Source organism: Mesocricetus auratus, unplaced genomic scaffold (assembly GCF_017639785.1).
Source record: "Mesocricetus auratus isolate SY011 unplaced genomic scaffold, BCM_Maur_2.0 Super-Scaffold_100007, whole genome shotgun sequence".
NCBI classification, from domain to species: Eukaryota; Metazoa; Chordata; class Mammalia; order Rodentia; family Cricetidae; genus Mesocricetus; species Mesocricetus auratus.
In genome coordinates, this window is record NW_024429191.1 from 79,400,396 (window position 1) to 79,421,219 (window position 20,824).

General features: G+C 48.7%; 2 protein-coding genes across 2 annotated transcripts; both read left to right on the forward strand.

Moving 5' to 3' along the window:
* Positions 1-29: 29 nt before the first annotated feature.
* On the forward strand, positions 30-20,793 carry LOC101840090 (spermatogenesis-associated protein 21). The gene is made up of 10 exons (XM_040749784.1): positions 30-143; positions 17,081-17,126; positions 17,358-17,582; positions 17,697-17,746; positions 18,836-18,979; positions 19,396-19,495; positions 19,582-19,674; positions 19,926-20,104; positions 20,259-20,417; positions 20,618-20,793. Exons 1-10 carry the CDS (start codon positions 131-133, stop codon positions 20,773-20,775), a joined length of 1,167 nt encoding a protein of 388 aa, XP_040605718.1. The 5' UTR covers positions 30-130; the 3' UTR covers positions 20,776-20,793.
* Positions 63-11,456, forward strand: Spata32 (spermatogenesis associated 32). Its single transcript, XM_040749783.1, has 5 exons — positions 63-143; positions 8,499-8,553; positions 9,689-9,743; positions 9,977-10,827; positions 11,341-11,456. The coding sequence occupies exons 1-5, from the start codon at positions 131-133 to the stop codon at positions 11,423-11,425; spliced, it is 1,059 nt and encodes a 352-aa protein (XP_040605717.1). The 5' UTR covers positions 63-130; the 3' UTR covers positions 11,426-11,456.
* Positions 20,794-20,824: the final 31 nt, after the last annotated feature.

The following is a 20,824-nucleotide window of genomic DNA, read 5'->3' on the forward strand; positions in this document are numbered from 1 at the left end:
AGCATCACAGGCGCCAGCGCCCCCATCATCCCCAGCGGCCCTCCACCTGGCTAACCAAAGAGCGCACTGGAGGCGGAGGGGCAGCAGCCACCAGCCCGCTCCCCGCCTCCCGAACAGAGCCTCCGTCAGCATGGGGGTGACAGGTGGGAGCAGGCGGCGAGTGGTGGGCGGCGCCAGAAATGGCGGGGCGGTGGCGGCGGGAGAAAGGGAAACTGAGCGATGCCCCAGAATTGGCCTGGGGAGTGGAAGGGAAAGTTGACCCCAGCCAAGCGCCTCTGGGTGCCTTTGATTACTGCTGCAGCCCCGTGCTGTGAAAAAAAGGGGGGAGGGGCTGGATCTGTCCGGGTCTTAATGAATTTAGCCCAATGGGATCACATTCACGAGAAGAAGTGCACACATTTGGCAGAGCTAAGGGCTGGGGATTTAATGTCTTTGCAAATCCACCTTGTATGAGACACTGACGAGGACCAGAGACCCAAAGCGAGTAAAGCCGCAACCCCAGAGGGTCTGGGGGAGTCAGCAGGAGACCACGTGCTCGAACGGTGGCCTGGGGCTACCGGAAGAGCAGTGAGATCTAGAAGGCCTCTCAAGAATTGTTGAGGCCTTGCGTTATCACAGTAGTAGCCAAGAGCACTGACAAGTGCCGGTTCGTGATGTTCGTGAAACTTAAGGTCCCTTCCAGGAAAAAATATGTAGTCTCAAGCTTGAAAGCGACATGGTGCAGGGACAATCCTTTGTCCAACTCTATCCCCAGCCCCTAATAGTGGCCAATAGCTGAGGGTGAGCATTTCCTTTTCAGCTCTATCGAAGAAATAAACACCCCTGACTCAAGAGCACTGAAGAGTTTATTCGCTGATTAAAAGCAAAATAAAACAGTGGTCCCCAGGCAAGTCTCAGAGCAGCTGCAAGACTAACTTTTCTCAATAATAACAATAACAATAATAATATTTATAAAATAAATTCTAGGTTAAAAGCTAATCAGAATTTTAAAACCAACCATTATTAGTGATTCTGCTGCCAGTATGAGTTTATTCTTGTAAGTTACTGGGGTTTCCCTGTTAAAAGTTTGTGAGCTGGGCAGTGGTGGTTCAGGAAAGATCATGTCTGTGAGTTCAAGGCCAGCCTGGTCTACAGAGTGAGTTCCAGGATGGCCAAGGCTGCACAGAGAAACCCTGTCTGAAAAAAGATAGATAGATAGATAGATAGATAGATAGATAGATAGATAGATAGATAGATACCAAATAAACAAATAAAAATAAAGTGTTTGTGAGACAGATTGGTAGCATGGTGGTTAAAATCCTCGCTGTGCAAGCATGAGGACCAGGGTTCAGATCCCTGGAACCCACGTAAATCCCAAGTGGATGAGATATCCAGCCTGTAGTCCCAGCTTCTGTAGGTGGAGACAGGAGATGTCCAGAGCTGACCCACTGTCGTGTCTGTGAGCTCTGGGTTTCTGAGTTTCTGGGTTTCATGCAGAGACCCTGCCTCGAAGAAGAATGAGGCAGAAGAGCACAATTCCTAATTCCGAAAGTCAACCTCTAGCTTACACACACACACACAAACACACACACACACACAAATGAAAAACAAATTTGTGAATCAGTTGTACCTGATGTAAACTATGGCATCAGTGAGGGTTGCTCCACAGCTGTCTGCCCAGTATTCAGAGAACTGTTCCAAGCCAATGAGACCCTTCAGCTAAGGGGAATTTTTACTTTTTTTCTTCTACAACTTCTTTCTTCTCTCTAGGTCTCCCTTGTAGATTTCATAAACAGATGTGGGTGGAGAAGATAGCTGTCAATGTCTTGCAAACATGAGGACCTGAGTTCAATCCCCAGAACCCATGTAAAACAGACATAGTGGTAGTGTCTATAATCTCAATGCTAAGAAGGCATAAGGAGGATCCCTGAGACCCCTGGCTGGCCTGAGTGGCCAGTGAGAGAGCCTGCTTCAGACAATGACATAGAAGGCTCCTGAGGAGGACACACAAGGCTGTCCTCTGGCCTCCGCATGCACATGTGTGCACATGCATAAACACACATGCACACATATGGGGGGAGAGACTCCCTATTGCTTCTCTTCTCTCACTATAGCTTGATATTTGGGGAATGTTTCTCCCTGGAAATACTCTTTCTTATTTTCCAATGTTATTTGCCAGAAAGCTTTCTCCTTCTTTAATTCTTTTTCATAGCATCCTGTTAATTTTAGTGTCATCCTTGAGTCTCTGAAAATGATCAGTTTCTCTTAAGTACTCTTCTGTTTCTCAAATTACCTTTGGTGTCCTTGGATCCCCTTTTCATCTGCTTATTGACAGTTTTGGTAAATATGTGGTGGCCCTAGGTTTCCCCTATTCAAGAATGAAAGCAATGGTGGCACACGCTTTTAATCCCAGGACTAGGTAGGCAGAAGCAGGTGGATCTCTGAGTTTGAGGCCAGCCTGGTCTACAAAGCGAGTTCCAGGACAATCAGGACTGTTATACAAAGAAATCCTGTCTCGGAAAAAAAGAGGTGCTATTTTAAAAGCTCATTGGGACCCCTTCAACTGTAGGTCTTCTTTCCTAGTCAGTGTCACTTAAGGGTGGTAAGACGGGAACCAGACACACCTGTGGGGACATCAGCATCATCTGACGCTTTACCCAGTGGGGAAAGAGCATCTTCAGCCCAGACTCCCCCCTTCATTCCTGGAATCTCTGAGCTCCCCTCCCCACTTGTGTAATCTTTGATCTTCCTTCTCAGTTTCTGCTTCCACTCCATCAGACAGCATCCCTAGTCTTCTGCCTGCCACAGTCAGAAGCATAAAGAGCTCTCTGGTGTGCTGTTTACTGGCTCAGTTATCATCACAAAGTCATATTCATAATCTGTGTGTGTGCATCTGTCTGTCTGTCTGTCTCTCTGGATTAAATATAGAGTCTCCCAAGTGCTCCCAAGATGCTGTACCTCTGAGCACTATCCCAGCTCTTTCTCATTTCTACGTTCCATTTTGAACACCTAGTCATGAGGAGGGAATGATATCACACTGTTTAGGGTTCTCTCTAATTGATATATTATCCTATTACCATTTGAAAGTAGACTTGTGATAAGTTAAAGTTGCATAGTCTAGTCTTAAAGCAACTAAAATAACAAGACAGAGCCATAGCTTTGAAAATCCAATATAATCATACAGATACATAATCTAAAGGGAGGGCATTAAAAAAAAGCAGAGTGATACATGGAAAGCAAATAACAGAAGAATCCATTTAAACACAAAGGGCAGCTGTCACATAGCTCCCTTCTAAAGCAAGTGTTTAGCATGGACAAGAGCATTGTCCTGCGTTCAGTCTCCAGCACTGCCTCCCCCACCGCCACACACACACACACACACACACACACACACACACACACACACACAGAGACATACACACACTCTCACACACACACACACTCTCTCACACACACACACAGACACACACACTCTCACACATACACACACACACTCTCTCTCTCTCTCACACACACACACACACACACACACACACACACAAAGTCACTTTAAACAGTAGAGATTACCTAAGTAGACAGAAAAAGTGATGCTTGATCTGGGGATATAGCTGCTTTGACAGAGTGCTTGCTGGGATGCACAGGCTCTGAATTCAATCCACACTACCAGGAAAAAAGAGCAGATAAAACAGGACTCAACTATATGCTGCCCATTAAAATTCACTTTAAATATAAAAATACAAAGATTAAAAGTGATAGCTCGTGCTAACACTAATCCCCAGTACCACAAAAGTGAGACTACAAAAAGCTAAAAAACCTTTATCAATATCAAATGACAGAGATAAAAGATCATTTCACAGTGATCAAAAGGTTACTTCATCGAGGGTTAGGGAAAGTAGTAAGTAGAGGTGCTGGCCAGCAAGCCTGATGACCTGAGTTCCATCCCTTGGGAAAATTGACTCCTACAAATTGTCTTATGACCTCCATATGCATGCACACGCATGCACACACATGTGCGCCCACACACAGAGCATAATAATTAACAAATAAATGTTAATGTTTTAATTATAAAAGGAAATGCTTTTTTAAAAGTTAGGAAGAGTAAAGCCAGGCATGGTAATATATACCTGTAATCCCTGTACTCACAAGGCAGAGATAGGAGGATTGAAAGTTTGAGGACAGCCTGGGTGACACAGTAACTTCCGGGCTAGCCTAAGCTGCATAGTAGGACCTTGTCTCAAGAAACTGTGCTAACAGGGGTTGGAGTGTAGCCCAGTAGGTTGAGTCCCATCACCACTTCAGTCAGGTGTGGTAGCACCTGCCTGTATCCCAGCAATTCTCTGTTAGATAGAAGCAGAGATCAGAAATTTCAGGTCGCCCTAAGTACACAGCATGTTCAAAGTTAGCTAAGAAGCATTAAACTTTCTCTCAATAAGTAAATAAATAAACAAAGAATAAATAAATTATATACATAAAGAAAACCAAAATAACAGCAATGCTATTGTCGTTTTAAAAGGAATACCTAGGGCTAGAAAATAAAATTTTTGCCTAGCATATGCAAGGTTCTGAATTCTATCCCCAGGACTACAAAACAAAAGAGCGAATAACTATCCTAAAGGATTGTGTCCCTAACATCAGAGCTTCAAAGTATGGGGGGGGGGGGAAACTAGTATAATGTCCAAGTGTGGCCTACAGTCCCAGCCCTCAGGGGCAGAGACAAGAAGATCAGGAGTTCAAAGACAGCTTTGGTCACATAGGGAGTTTGAACCCAGCCTGGGCTATATTAGATGCTGTCAGAGTCAGGAAAGAGAAGGAGGGGAGGGGCTAGAGAGGCAGTTCTGCAGTTAAGAGCACTTGCTACTCTTGTAGAAGATCCAAGTTCACATCCTAGCATCTAGGTCAGGAAGCTCACAACCACCTACAACTCCAGCTCTAAAAGAATCCAGTGTGCCCTCTTCTGGCCTCCACTGGCATCTGCACTCACATGCACATACCTGTATATAGCCACACATGCATACACAAAGTTAAAAAATAATTTTTAAAATAAATATTTAGCCAGATGATGTTGTGCACCTCTTTAATCCCAGCACTTGGGAGGCAGAGGCAGATGGATCTCTGTGAGTTCAAGGCCAGCCTGGTCTACAGAGCAAGTTCCAGGACAGCAAGGGCTTGCTACACAGAGAAACCCTGTCTCCAAAAACAAATCATAAATAAATATGCAAAGAGAGAGAAAGGAAATGTGAAAGTAAAGGTGCTTGAGTTAGGTAGAGAAGGATAAGATTGTGTAATGGGGGTAAATATCAAAATACATTAGATACATGTATGAAATCGTTAAAACTTACTTAAGAGGAAAACTGATGTAACTTCCAAGGAGAAGAAGTGGGACCTGCCATCATAACTGACGACTTCAGCACTGCTCTCAGGAACAGAAAGGACGAGTAGACACGAAGTCAATAGAATTTAAGGACTTGAATGGCTCCACTTGATAACTGACATTTGCAGACGCTCCACTCCACAGCAGAAAACACATTCTTCTTTGAAAATGATCTTCACACTGGGTGTGGTGGCACATGCCTTTAATGCCACCACTCAGGAGGCAGAGGCAGGAAGATCTCTTAGCTCAAAACCAGCCTGGTCTACAGAGCTAGTTCCAAAACAGTTAGGGATACACAGAGAAACCCTGTCTCAGAAAGAAAACAGATCTACAAAAAAGATCATGTTCTGGACAAAAAGTCTCGATAAGCCAAGCATGGTGGCACACGCCTTTAATTCCCGCACTCGGAGAGCAGAAGCAGGTGGATCTGAGTTCAAGGCCAGCTTGATCTACATAGAAAGTTCCATGCCAGCCAAGGCTACATAAAGAGACCCTGTTCTCAAGTAACAACTGGAGGCCTACAAGATGGCTCTGCAGTTAAGAGCACATACTGGTCTCTTACTGAAGACCTGAGTTCAATTCCCAACACTCACTTTGGGCCACTCACAACTTTATGTAACTTCACTTCCAGGTGGATCCGTTGCCTGGGGCTGGAGATGGCTCAGTGGTTAAGAGCACATACTGCTCTTGCAGAGGACCCTGGTTCAATTCCCAGCACCCCCATCTGTTGGCTCACAACCTCTTATATATAAATCCAGCTCCCAGGGCTCACACACCTCTGGCCTCTCAGTGCATCTGCACTCATGTGGCGCACACACACACATAATTACTAAAATAATAAGATATTTTAAGTCTTTTAAAACACAATTGGACAGGTGGCTCAGCAGTTAAGAGTGCTGGCTGCTCTCTCAGAAGACTGGGTTCAATTCCCACCACCCACATGGCAGCTCACAACTATCTGTAACTCCAGTTCCCAGGGATCTGACATCTTCACACCAACACACATAAAATAAAGGTTAAAATAACTTATTTCAAAAAATTGAACAGGCATAGTGGTGCATACATATAATTGCAATATTCGTGAGGCTGAGGCAGGCTGATTTCTCTGAGTTTGAGGACAGCCTGGTCTACAGAGAACCTGTCTCAAAGTGATGAAGATGCTGCTGCTAATAATAGGAGGCCAGGTGGTGGTGAACACCTGTAATCCCAGCATTCGGGAGACAGAGGAAAGGAAATTGTTGTAAGTTCAAGGCCAGCCCTGGTCTACATTGTGAGACCCTGTCCTAAAGTGATAATAACAGTAATAGTAATAATAATAATTATTATTATTTCTTAAAATCAATTGAGCAAATTTTGAAAGGAAACTTCAGTCTGATAAAAAGGCATATATGAAGAAACCACCATAAGCACGATAAAGATGGAATACCAAATGTTCCCCACGAGAACATGGAAATGAAGCAAAGCTGTGTGCCCTCGCTATGTAGTGATCATTCCCAGTGCAAAAAGGGAAGAAAGGAAAAGGAGACACAACACATGGAAGGAAGAAACAAAGTTGTCTTGATTTACACGCATTCTCTTTGATGTACAAATCCCATGGGCTCTCTTTAAAAGCTATCAGAACTGGTGGGCCTTTGGTGCACCTTTAGGACTTGAGATGATATTTCTAGAATATTAGAAGTAACTGGATGTTGGAAATACCTCATCTGTCACAGACTGCCTCTTGACTTTCTAACAGAGCACACCTAAGGCAGGCACAGAAATCCCAAATTGAGTCAACATCGGACTTTGTCTCCCAGACTTCAGTGCTGCTATGAGGCTTAAAAAATTGTAATTTCTGCTGGGCGTTGGTGGTGCACGCCTTTAATCCCAGCACTCGGGAGGCAGAGGCAGGCGGATCTCTGTGAGTTCGAGGCCAGGCTGGACTGACAGCCTCCAAAACAGAGAAACCCTGTCTCGTAAAACCAAAAAAAAAAAAATTGTAATTTCCCTTCTGTCCATACCCAGTTGCAGTTTATAGAAGGATTGAAGTTGTGTAATGATCAGATGTCCAGAAAAGTTGCAAAGGGACCAAGGAAGGCTCTGTGGTTGGGCAGGAAACAGTCCTGCTCAAGGTCGAACAGAGCTGAAGCTGAAGAAGGTGGGGGAGGAAGAAAGCAGAGGAGCTTGTGCATCAAGGAGGCAGGGCTGGCCTGCAAGTTCCTGGGCATGGTGCTCCTCTCAGAGCCTCACCACACAGCTGACCCATGATCCCCAGGTCAGGCTGAAGCACAGATGTGTCTAAATCCCAATGCCTAGGACCAGCCAAGGACAATCCTTCCATCCCTGGGAAGAAGCCACCACACACTCTCTCGCTTCTGATACAATCCTGGGAGCAATCCTTAGCCAGAAAGTAAGGTTAACATTTCCTGCTCCGCCCCAGGCTCCTGGGAACCCGCTTTGCATAATGCATGGAAGCCATGATCCCTCCCCATCAATGCTGGTCGATACCAGGGAAGCAAGAGGCTGAGGCTGCCTGGTGCCCCACTTGCAGAAAGTGATGGGCAGCTTCGGTATTAAAGGACAAAAGCCGACTGGCTATCTCCTGGCTCCGAGATGCCCCTAGGACTTCTAAGGATTGCTTCGAGTTCACCACACGACCTCAGGTCAAGCACTCCGGATATAGGCCTTGGTCTGGGTCAGTGATGGGTGACCCAAAAGAGCTTGGGAAGCAGCAGTGATGAAGAGTGGGGAGGAGAAGCTCTTCAGGGGTGTAATGGGCTCCTGTGGGGAACAGCAGAGCAGAAAATGGAGCTAATTCTGCAGCCTGAATTCAAGTCCTTGACTCAGCAACCACCAGCTATGGGAAGCCTGGGCAATGAGCATCCTCCGATGCTTTCTGCTGAGACGACGAGATGGAGTACTGTGGGCGTTCATGCTTGTGCAGGCAAGAGATAGGTTCAAGAGTTGGGACAAGGCCAAGACGGCCAGTGGAAGGTAGCAGACACGGAAGACAGGACTATTGACCCTGGCAGGGGCATAATGAGGGCGAGGGTAAGATGGGAGAGAGAATGTCAGGAGGGCTGGAGGTGGGGACAGAAGAAGTCAGCACCAGTTCGGGGCCTGCCCCTCACCCTGATGTTCCCTGTCCTTCCCTTTTTCTCGGGGCCAGGTACCAGTGCCTTCCCCTGCTGTGGCAAGAATTCTGTGGATATCGTGGAAAGAACGTGAGGACCACTCCCACCCCCCAACCAGCACAGTCCCTTCCCCCCACAAACCCCAGGCTCTCAGCCCTTCCCCCAACACGGTACACTGCCATCCAACTAGGATCTCCCCTCCTTTAGCTCCTTTCCAGATCTCAGGAGTAGTGCCCAGGCCAGAGAGCTGTCCAAGGTAGGGAAAGACAGGAGCGTGCAGGAGGGAACAGTTCAAGGTTGTAGAGCAGCTAGGAGTAGGAGCTGAGACGTGAAGGGGTCCTGCACTTCCCCTAGTATCCAGGGCTTCTCAGATCTACGCCCCGGGACTGTGGCAGGTGGGTGATGGGCCTACTCTAGGCTCTCCCTGTGAAGGAGGCCATTTTCTGAGCATCATGGCTCACCTGTGGCACTTAAAAATGAAGATTCCCAGCCTGGTCTATATAGTGAATCCCAGCACAGCCAATGCTACACAGAGAAATCCTGTCTCAAGACCACCCCTACCAAAAAATAGAATGAAGTTTCTCAGGCCCCTCCTCCAACTAAATGGAGTGGGAGAGTTGACTGGCAAGCTCTCCAGAGTTTCTGAAGCTTAGAGAGTCTTACGAATACCATAACCAGCTTAGAGGGTAAAGTGTTCAGTGCGCAAGTATGAGGGCCTGGGTTCAGACATCCCACAACCAGGTAAAAAGCTGAATATGCTAACACTGCACTCCCACAGCTTGGACAGAGAAGCAGGAGGATCCCAGGAGCTCACCAGCCAGTCACTCTAGTAAATCAGTGAGCTCCATGTCCAGAGAGAGACTCAGTGAGCTCCATGTCCAGAGAGAGACTCAGTGAGCTCCATGTCCAGAGAGAGACCCTGTCTCCAAAAAGTGAGGTGGAGAATAAGGTAGACACGTAAGACCAGCCTCTAGTTTCCACATTTGTATTCCTGTGCACGCACACATGCACACGCGTGCACGCTCACACACACACACACACACACACACACACACACACACACACACACTAGGGCTCCTAATGGAGCAGGGCCAGTGGGGAGTAGAGCTCGGGTCTTTTTGCCCACCCCTGTACAAGGTCAGAACTCTGAGGGCCCTAGAGATCGATACCTCTGATGACCCTGCCCATGCATCTTTGTCACCCGTTTTGATTCCTTATGCCTCAGGAATGACTACCACCAGCAGCCCCAAGCCCATAAAGACAAGGAGGATGAAGAGGAGGTGAGCAGGCGAGAGGGTAGGACCTTTATGCTTGGCAACCCTGGGACTGTAGTACCAGGCCACACCCACCTTCACCACCTGCCTGCACTTCCTTCTCTGCCCCAGGAAGGTCTCTGAGATAAGGGGTGGGTGGTGTGCCACACAGACGCAGGACAGAGGCTTGGTGTGTCAGGGGAGTCCTGGGGGGACGTGTCCAGCTCCTGTTGCCTCAGATTTCATTTAAAACCTTTCAGCCTGAAGCAGACTTGCCCCAGCTGGAGCCCCTACCCAAAGTGCAGCCGGACCCAGGCCCAGTGCCACAGCTGGAGGAGATGGCACCAACGGTGCCCTCTCAATCCACACCGGAGGCTGAAGGGGACTGCCTCACTGACAGTCCGGAGCAGCAGGGCTACAGGATGAAACCCCTCAAGCCCCGTGAGGAAGAGCTGCTGTGCAGGTCATGGAGCTTCAAAGCAAACTCAAACAACAAGAAAGAGGAACGGGTGTGCACCGTCACCCATTTCCGCTCCATCCCGGTGCAGACCTCCAAACACCTCTTCTGGTCCAACAAGCTCATCCAGGCATCAGAGCACAGCCTCCAGCAGGCCTTAGAGAAGCGCTGCAAGAGCCCCCAGGAAAAGAAGTGTGTCTCCATTTCCCAGGTTCTCACAGACTGTGCCCCAGGGCCACCCAGCCCCCACATGTCTTGCACCAGCCTGCCCACAGCCATCGACCTGGCAGATCTGATCAACTTCGCATCTTCCCTGGCTGTAGCCTCCTCCAGCAACATGAACTTGCCTAACTTAGGGAATATGATCAAAGGTACATCTGAGAAGTCCCAGGAGACGTCTATAGAGCTTTGCCAGCCAGGCCAGTCCATCAAGTTTGCCCAGGCTACCCAGATTACCCAGACATCCTTTGAGAAGCAAGAGAAATCACCCAAAGACATGACAAGTCACAAATCTTGGACTCAAGAAACCGAGAACATAGCTTGCTCTTACCTAGATTTTAGCAAGACAGGGCTCAAGAACGCCACCATCCAAGGAGAAGTGCAGTTTGTCCAGGCACCAGTCCCGTCCCCTCAGCTTCAGGGAGCCAAAGAAGAGTGAGTGGTGTTGCCCTGCAGCCTCTGGCTAGCGTGTGGGGATGGGCTCAGTTCTCACATAGCCAGGCGGGGTGTGAACAGTGGAATGGAGGGGGAGGGGCTGAAGCAGGGAACTCGGGGCAAGCTTAGTTGAGGGCCCAACCTCAATGACCTCACAAAGGCTGCTAGAAACAAGATTCCGGTGACCTGAGGTGCAGTAGCAAAGCCAGGGCCGGAGGAGGCCTGGGGACCATGGAGGGTGAGCTCTCCAGGGCTAGGACAGAAACCTTGGTTTAAAATGGGCTGGGCCATGTAGCATCAAGGGAGCATGCTGTCTGCCTGTTGAGAGCATGATAGTTACATTCCTAGGCCACAGGACACTTGCATGAGTGAGCATAAGGGAAGTGGGCTTCAGAGCCCTTGGCCTCTCATGATATGTAGACACAGACAGAATGCCAGCTGCCCCGCAGATGCAGTAGGAGACCCGCCCCCGGGCCCTAATGCCCTAGTGACACTATCTCTTTTGTGTTGCAGCTCGGTGCCGGGAACCAAGAAAGGGAATCCATTATTGCTGAAAATCCATTTTAAGTTGTCATCCCCCTCACCCCCAGAGAAATGACTAGACAAAAACAGTAAAACCTCCAGTGCTGGTCCTGGTGAAGACTTTTCTTTAAGGTGCTGGGATCGAACCCAGGGACCTGAACATATTTAGGCCAGTGTTTTACTACTAGGCTATATACTCAGCCCTTGGATTTTTTAGATAGTGTCTCATTCTGTAGCCCAGACTGGCGTCAAACCTTTGACCTGCCTACCTCAGCCTCTTGAGTGATGGACATTACAAGTATGCACCACCCTGCTTGGGCTCTGGCTCATATTTTGGGACACCAATGCCTCCTAACCACTGAGCACACCTGGCTGCTATATTCTGGAAGCCGTTTTTTAGGGATGATACCTCCCTTTTTCAGTTTCCCTGGAGCCCACCTGTGGCGAGTTCTGGCCAGCTGTCTAGGGTTTGACTAAGCCCCAGAGTGGTTCCATTTCACTGCCCCCTACCAGACCACTAGGCCACCTCAAAGCTCCAACTCAGGCTTCAGTTTTTTAGACCTAAATCTAGGGACATGGGGCATGAGGATGTGGGAGATAGGGCCTCCTGGAGGTGGGGCTGACCAGATGAGAAAGTAAACCCTAAGGGACATCTTGCTGTGGCCAGGGGGAGGCCTAGGGAGGACATTGGGTGAAGACTTGAAGGAGGGAGGAGCTGAGGTTGACAGATCTTTCAGAAGGCCACAGCCCGGAGCCAGAAGTAATTCCAAACATAGGAAGACCCCATGTGTGATGACATACCCAAGATGGCAACCTGGAGGAGTTCCCCCGCGTCACCAGCCCGACACTTGCATAAGGCAGCTTGCCCGCACACAGGAGGCACAATCCACAAAGGCAGGGCACACGAGTGCCCGGTACCAGCCACAGGGGTAAAATGTGCACAGAGGCACAGCACACATTCACTGTGTCTGGGGTCAGGCTCAGAGGCCCAGGAGAAAGAAAGGCAATATGAGGGCTTCTGCTTTTGCCCAAGGTCAGGAAGCTGTGACTTGGGGAAGGGAATTTGGACCTAGAGAAAGAGAAGGGGCCAGCCTGATCCATAGGCAGCTGTGAGTATGAGATGGGGGGGGGGGACAAGACACACATAGCATCTCACTGTGTATAGCCCAAGTTAGCTTCAAAGTTGTGACAATCTCTCTGCCTTGGTCTCTTTAGTGCTGGGTTTACAATCACGACAGCACACCTGGTTTTTGTTTCTGTAAGTCAGAGTTCTTTATGTTGCCATAGCTGAACTGCCTCAGATCCAGAATGGCCCTCTTGCCTCTGCCTCCTGAGTGTGGGGATCACAGGTATAGGCTTACCCGGCCACATAAGCTTCTGTTGTCGTTGGTCATTGTCACTGAGACTGGGTCTCATTATGCAGCCCTGACTGCTTCTTGCCTCTGTCTCCTGGGTGCTAGGATTCAAGGCAGATGCCACCACATGGCTTCCTTTTTAAGACAGGGTACAGCTGTGTAACTCAGACTGGCTTTGAACTCAAAAAACTGCCCACCTTAGTCTTCAGAGTTACTAGGGTTATACAGGAGCATGCCATCACACCCAGCCCTGGTCAGGCTCCCTGCCTAGGGAAAAGCCCATCAGGACCCTAGGAGGAGGCTGAGCAGGGAGAAAACCTAGGGACAGGCAAGCGGCATTAGGAATTGGGAAAGGGAAGGATGGAAATCTAGATGTGAGTGTCTGGCTGGAGCATCATTGGGCTCTAAGAATTTGTCTTTTTAGAGTTTATTGTTCTGGTGGGATCTTAAAAGATAAATTCTATTTTTTAACCAGATGTGGTGGGACACTCCTCTCATCCCAACACTTAGGAGATGGAGGCAGAAGAATCCGAAATTAAAAGTCATTCTTGCACTAGATGTGGTTGGTGGCTACACCTTTAATCCCAGCACTCGGGAGGCAGAGGCAGGTGGATCTCTGTGAGTTTGAGGCCAGCCTGGTCTACAGAGTGAGTTTCAGGACAGTCAAGGCTACACAAAGAAATCCTGCCTCAAAAAAAAAATAACAACAAAAAGTCATTCTCAGCTGAATAGTAAGCTCAAGGACAGCCTGGCCTGTGGTACATAAAATCTTGTCCAAAAGGGAAAAGAAATTGTTGAAAATGGCTTCAGGTGCACTAAACAAGTGACAAGCACAGACAGTTCCTGTGTGGTCCTTCTCTGCCCCAGCCCCTACAGCCTGGGACACAGGGACACCCTGAAACAGTCACCTGGTTACCCACACTGGCTCACCACCATCACCCGAAGCCCATGGAGACATTCGGGTTCACTCCCTCTTGATGTACTTCCTGTGACAAATGTCTGGCATGTGTCCCATTGTAATATCATACAAAATAGTTAGCCCACCCCAAATACCCTCTGCGTTCACTGACTGGTTACTGTTTCCTTCTGCTTTTTCCAGAATGAATTGGAATTGAACCCCGGGAAGCCTTTCAAACAGGTGTCTTTCCCTTAGTAAGCAGTTAACTTCCCTTCACGTCTTTTCTCGCCTGGGCAGTTCATTTCCTTTCTGCACTCAGTACTATTCTGCCATCTAGATAGGCCTGTTCGTTCTTTCACCCACCTACCAAAACAAATCTTGGTGGATCCCACATTTAGGCAGTTAGGAAGTTGCAATAAGTATCAGTGCGTGAATTTTGCGTTTTAAAGTCCTTGGATAAGTGCCAAGGACCATGGTTGCTACTTAATGTACATTGTAAAGGTGTGCTCATAGGCTGGGGAGGTGGTTCAGCTATCAAAGGCTGGGCTCACAACCAAAACCTCAAGATTGGCTCAGATTTGTAAGAAATAGCTGAAGTGGCTTCCAGAGTAACTCACCACTTTGCAGCCCCGGCACAACGTTCCTTGTCTTCATTGTTTGGTGGTGTCGGTGTTTCAAACCCGGGTGTTCTCATAGATCCAGAGTGGTGTGTCATTTTACTGTTCAATTCTCTAGCGACTCAAGATGCTGGAGATCTTATATACTAGCATGTGTGTATCCTTGATTTGTTAAGGAGTCTGCTCACATCTTTTGCCCATTTGAATTGGGTGACTCATTTTCTCGTTGTTGAGTTTTAGAGGTGGTTTGTAATTTTGTGTCTATAAAATTGTCTTCTAATTTTCTTCACTCTGTTGGCAGAATCAAAGGTTTGGGGGTATTTGTTTGTTTGTTTGTTTTAGACAGGTCTCTCTATGTAGAACTGGCTGCCCTGGAACTTGCTATGTAAATCAAATGAGTGCAAGTGTTTTTGGAGACCAGAAGAGAGCATCTGATCCCCTGGAGCTGGAGATACAGGCAGTTGGGAACTGCCCAGTATGAGTGCTGGGAATTGAACTCAGGTCCTATGGGAGAGCAGGAATTGCTAACCACTGAGCCATCTCTCCTGCACAGAGGCAAAAATCTTTGACAAAATATTACTAAGGTGAAGTCAACAATATATAAAAAGAATTGTACTTACCAAACACAAGATAAATATAATAAAATACTTAAATTGTGCAGGGCCTGGAGTCTCACGCCTTTTTAATCCCAGCACTCAGGAGGCAGAGGCAGGTGGATCTCTATGAGTTCAAGGCCAGCCTTGGTCTACACATTGAATTCCAGGACAGGCTCTAAAGCTACACAGCGAAACCCTGTCTCAAAAAACAAAAAACAAAAATCATCATGTGTCATCACACCTGGCCAAAATAATTTTTACTGTTGTTGTTGTTTGTTTTGTTTTGCGGGTTCTTTTGTTTTGAGACAGTGTTTTTCTGTGTTGCCCTGGCTGTCCTGAAACTCACTCTGAAGTCTGGTACTCAAAGAGATCCACCTGCCTCTGTCTCCCGAGAGCTGGGAATAAAGTTGTGTGCCACTACACCTGGTGGCTAAAATAATGGTTAAAAACAAGATTTTTCTATTATGTTCTTGATGAATATTATAGTTTTCTAGAAAAGTCTTTCTGTTTGGGGTACAGGGTAATGGCCTTGCAGGGTGAGTTTAGATATCATAGAGAAGTTAATGGTCCTCCATTAAATGTTTAATTTTTTTTAAAAATCAGTAAATTTATATGGGTCTCCCTCTGCTGTGGAAGGCTGCTAATTATTGGTTTGATTTCCTTAGTAGACACAGGTCTATTCATATTATTTCTTCACATGTAAATTTTGGCAACTTCTGTTTTTCATCTACTTATAGGCATAGTCATTTATAATATTCCTTTATTATGCTTTGAATATCCATGAGATCTATAGTGATGTCCCTTTCACAATACTATTACTCTTCCCCTCCCACCTGTTTTTATTTATGTAGTGACATGCGTGTGCATGTGTGTGCATCTGTGTGTGTGCATGTGTGTGCGTACATGTGTGTGCATGTGTGTGCATGTGTGTGCGTGTGTGTGCATGTGTGTGTGCATGTCCACGCCGGGGAAAGTGCATGGGTGTCAGGACAGTTTGAAGGAGTTGGTTCTCTTCTTCCACGTGAGTCCTGGGGACCTTTGTACTCGGGTCCCCAAACTTGTCAACAAGCAGCTTCACTCACTGAGCCATCTCACCAGCCCCATCTACCTTATTACTCTTTCAAAGAACAAGATTTGGGCATTTATTAGTTTCACTATTGATTTTCTGCTTTGGATCTTAATTTTTGCTCTTGTACTACTTGAGATGAAATTTGCACTTCTTTTTCTATTCTTGGAGTAGAAACTAACTATTGGTGTTAGACTTTTCCTTTTCTGAAACATGCACCTAATACCACAAATGTCTCTGTAAGCAGCTTTTGTTACATCCTACTCTTCTGAGTAAGTTGTTTTCTACTTTTGTTTAGTTTGAGGTTTCTTCTTTGGTACATGCTTTGTTTTGAGACAGGTTCTCATATAGCCCAATCTGATCTCAAACTCACTACAGAGCTGAGGATGACCCTGGACCCCTGACCCTTCTGCTTCTGCTTCACAAGTCCTGGGATTATTGACATACACCACCATGCCTAGCACTGTCTTGTTTTTATAATGTACTTTCTCTCCTCTTGACAAGGTCTTATTATACAGCTCAAGCTAACCTTGAACTCAAAACCCTCTTGTCCCAGACTCCAGAGTTCTGGAATTATGGGTGTGCACCACCATACCTGGCCCCACATGTTGTTTAGAAGTGATTTTTTATTTTTATTTATTTAGTTTTTTGAGACAGTTACTCTGTGTAGCCCTGGAACTCACTCTGTAGACCAGTTTGGCCTCACAGAGATCCACCTGCCTCTGCCTCCCGAGTGCTGGGATTAAAGGTGTGCGCCACCACCACCCAAACTAGATGTGAATAATCTCCAGGTGTTTAAAGATCTTGCAGCTCTCTGCTATGGTTTCTAGTTTCATTCACTAGTGAACTGAGAGTAGACATGGTCTGATGGGTATTATTTGTAAATAGTAAGGTTTCATGGAATGTTTTAAAATGTAGTTAGTGAGTTTCTATTGGACAGGACCCCATGCCCCCCACACCTGGCTTTGGGGTTGTGTGGCCTGCTTTTCCTTGAGGGCCTCTGCCATCCTGGTTCAGCATCCAGAGTGTAATCACAAATCCAGGTGCCTGAAGGGAAGTGGAGACTTGGGAAGACTGAAGCTCGGTTCCAGCAGGAAGTCAGCCTGTGAGGGAGGGTTGGCAGCTCTCCTGACAAAAAACAAAAGTCACCACAGAGGCAGCCTGGGGGCAGCCTCAGAGCCTGTGACTCTGCCTTTCAGGCAGCAGAGGCCAGAAGACCAAGAGATCTCCATCGACATTGAGAAGGTACTGGTGACTGGGGGGGGGGGGGCTTCCTCTTTTTTTTCCTCATCTGAGTTAGAGGTTCATTCCCTGTGCCTGCTACAGAAGCCCCTTCCTATAGAGTTGTAGATTCCAATGGCCCAAGGGTCCTGGGAGGAGGAGGTGGAGCTGCTCACCCAGTCCTAGTCCCCTGTGTCCCCTGGAGTCTACGCCCTCCGGTTAACTGGGCTGTCCTACCTTCTCCCTGTCCCCAAGGCCTCCACAGAAGCCTCGGAGTCTCCTCACACGAGATACACGAGAGGAGCAGGCAGGCAGGGTGCATAAGGGGCGGCTGCGGCTGCAGACAGGCCAGCTGCCCCAGTCAGAGCTGGCAGCAACCATGGCCGCGAAGGAGCAGCAGACCACACTGACAGCAAGGGAATTTAAGGACCCTGAGGCTACCCACTCGTCTTGGTCAGGCCTGGATACCAGTTCTCAGAGGTGAGGGTAGGAACTGGAAGCCAGGTTTGGGGTGCTGGTTTGGGGGCAAGGCCTGCCTGGCCCTGGAGTTTCTCTGCAGCAGGTACTACATGTGCACCTCTCTTGCTGGAGCAGTCTGACCGATGATGGTGGCGTGGTACCTCTGACACCCCGGCAGCTGGCAGGTAAGGACCCTACGTTCAGAAGTAGAGAGGAAACTGGGGGATGCTCAGGAGAATTGCAAGGAGTGGCCTGTCCTGAGGTTAGCATGTTTATGACCCTGGCCACCCTCCCTTCATGCCAGTCTAATTTTTTCTTCTCTGTAGCCCAAGGGTTCACTGATGGGCTCCCAGAAGTGTGTGTGTACTGTGCATCTGTGTGCCTGTGGCTCTGTTTATCTTTGTGCCTGTGTCTATGAAGAATAAGGAAAATAAAACTAAATGTTTTGGTGGATGGTTGGATAAACGTACCTAAATGGATGGGATAGATTTAAAAAAAAAAGAGAGAGAGAGGAATGGACAGAAAAGAAATTCCCAGGGTCTGACATGAGAGGTGGGAAGTAGGAGAGTGGGATAGAAGGTGGTCCTCGATGACAAGGACCCAACAAAAAAGTCATTTTCCACATCAGTAATCTGAGTGCTTGCTCTATGCCACACCCCAGTGGGGCTTCCAAGCAGCCACAGAGCCAGACTCCGCATGTGACCTTAGATGTGGATTTTTTTAATGGTTTTTAATTTTAGTTGTGTGTGGAGGTGTGTGCATTGCTCACAGAGGGTTCTCTGCAAGAGCAGCATGTGCTCTTAACCACTAAACCTAATCTCTAGTCCCACGGGTCAGTTTTTAAAACACTTTTATACTCGTGTGTGTGTGTGTGTGTGTGTGTGTGTGTGTGTGTGTGTGTGTGTGTGTGTGCCCGTGGCTCTCATGTGCAGGACAGAGGACACCTTAGGGAGTCAGTTCTCTTTATCATATGGGTCCTGTGGCTCAAACTCAGGTCATCAGGTGCGGCAGCAAGCACCCTTCCTCACCAAGCCATCTCTCTGACCTTTAGACGTGAATTGTAAATGCTTTTTGTCAGAAAATGTCCACATCTTGTAAGGATGGAATAACTTAAGAGCCAACACACAGCGGTCACTGTGTCACAGCTGTCCATTGTGGCAAACGTTATAATAACGTCCAGACCCCAGTCCCACCCCGCCGGAGTGTCGAGGCAAGGTCACAAGCCCCCCATGTGTAGTTCCCAGCTGCTGACAGTCCCCTCTCATCACCCTCAGCCTTCCAGGATGTCTTCAAACTCTTCAGCTGCAGCCCAACGGGCACCGTGGACATGCAGAGCATGAAAGTCGCGCTGCGCAACGTGGGAATCCATCTGGGCCCACAGGAGATGTGTGAGGCTCTCCGGCTGGCCGACTTGGATGGTGGGTGCCCCACCTCTGCCTTGGTGTCCTCCCGCCCTAGACAATCTCCTGAAGAATGTGGCCATGTCTTGGTCTCCTCCATCTTCCGTGTGGGGAAACCTTGGCCCGGTCCTTCTTTTTTCAAAGTTCCCTCTTCCAGGAGGCACCCTTATCTCCCAGCCTTTGTGCATTGCTAGACTTGCTCCTCATCCCCCAGGGCAAGAGCTGTTTCTCTCCACACTCACGCTAGAACCCTTTGCCTTCTACAGAAGTATGTCGATAATGAAATCTATTTGAAAGAGATGAATGGTTTAGGGGAGGGTTACAATGTTGGAGAAAATCCCAAATAATTCTCAGTGTATATTTAAACCCCTAAGGTATCTACAGGACAAACTTTCCAAAAGGGAGGTACCTACTGCACCCTCTTGTCTTCCCAGGTGATGGAATCGTAAGCTTCAAGGACTTCCTGGGTGTCCTCACTGACAACCAACGCTTGGCTCAGTGCATGAGTGAGGGGTTAAGCTTACGGGCAGGGGTGTGGGGGTCTTGATGAGGACACCCCTCCCCACTCTTGCTTGTGTTTCCTGTACTCAGGTCAAATGAAGAGCAATCGGGTCTATGAGCCCCCCGGGCCTGCAGACCCTGTTCCTTGAGATGCTGTTCAAGTTGCTGAGGCAGGGCTTTGTGCCCTCCAGATCAGGGCAGGAGGTGACAAGGTGGGCACAGCCATCCCCAGCTCCCAGACTCAAGATTCTGAGAACTGAACCCAGCCCTTGCAGGAAGTACCCTGATGCTCCCGCCCCCACCCCACCCCCCCATAGAATGCCCTGAGTTATGTGTCCATTTCCTGGGCCCCAGGTTAGTCAAAGACAAGTAGCTTTTGGTCCTGCTTGGGCTTCTCCACACGTAAGATGGAGGAGACCAAGAGGCGCTGTCCGAGCCTGCTGTCCCACTTTTCTCCTCCAAGCTACTATTCCAAGAAGCAGCGGGCTCTGCGGCTGAGCTTGTGCTCTAAGGGCCGGGCGCGCGGCCAGGGTCGGCCTGCGCGTACACACACGGGTCTCACCTTCTTCTGCCAGGCAGCGCGTCTTGGCGGCCTCTCCAGCTCCCAGCTGTCACGCTCCCTGCACATACTGTACAGAGCAGGTGCGCCCCCAGCCGGCCGCGAGTGGGGGGTTCTGTGGGGCAGGGTGGGACCCCGAGAGGGTTGGAAAGGATGCTCCAGGTCATCCGCACCCTACTCCCGTGGGGCTACTCCCAGTACCATCTCCACCTTTTCCACCTCTGGATCCCTCCCCAGGTGGGCGCAACCCCTACTCTCAGATTCCCAATCTGACCGGGCGCCTGCGACCAGAACGCAGGATCTCGAACCGAGTCCCAGGCCCCGACATTCGCCTTCCCAAGCCCCATCAGCCAGGCCGTCCCAAGCTCCCTCCCAGCCTGGGACCACTCAGCAAAGGTGAGAATCTTCAAGAGCAGGACCAGATCGGCCTAGGAGACTCTAAGGACAGGGCAGATGGGCGGAGGCGGGACAGCAGATGGGAGTGATTGGCAGGCGGCAGAGGCTGACGTAGAGTGGGAACTCAACCAAAAGAAATGGGGACTGCAGGGGCAGTAGGAGATGCACCCACGCACCCGCGCACCCTTGATCTTCCTCAGGTCCCCTCCGCCCTCCCGCCGGGCTAGCAAGCCAGCCACTGGAGCAAATGCGCCCCGCAAAGCTGGCTCCCTCCCCGCCAACTCTAGTGCAGAAGCACCCTTCCTCCCCTTCGCCAGCCTGTCTGCAGAGATGTGCTATGAAGAGCTTGTACAAGTAAAGCGTATGCTGAGTGAAACTGGCTGCGCCTGGTGGGGTCAGGCAAGGCA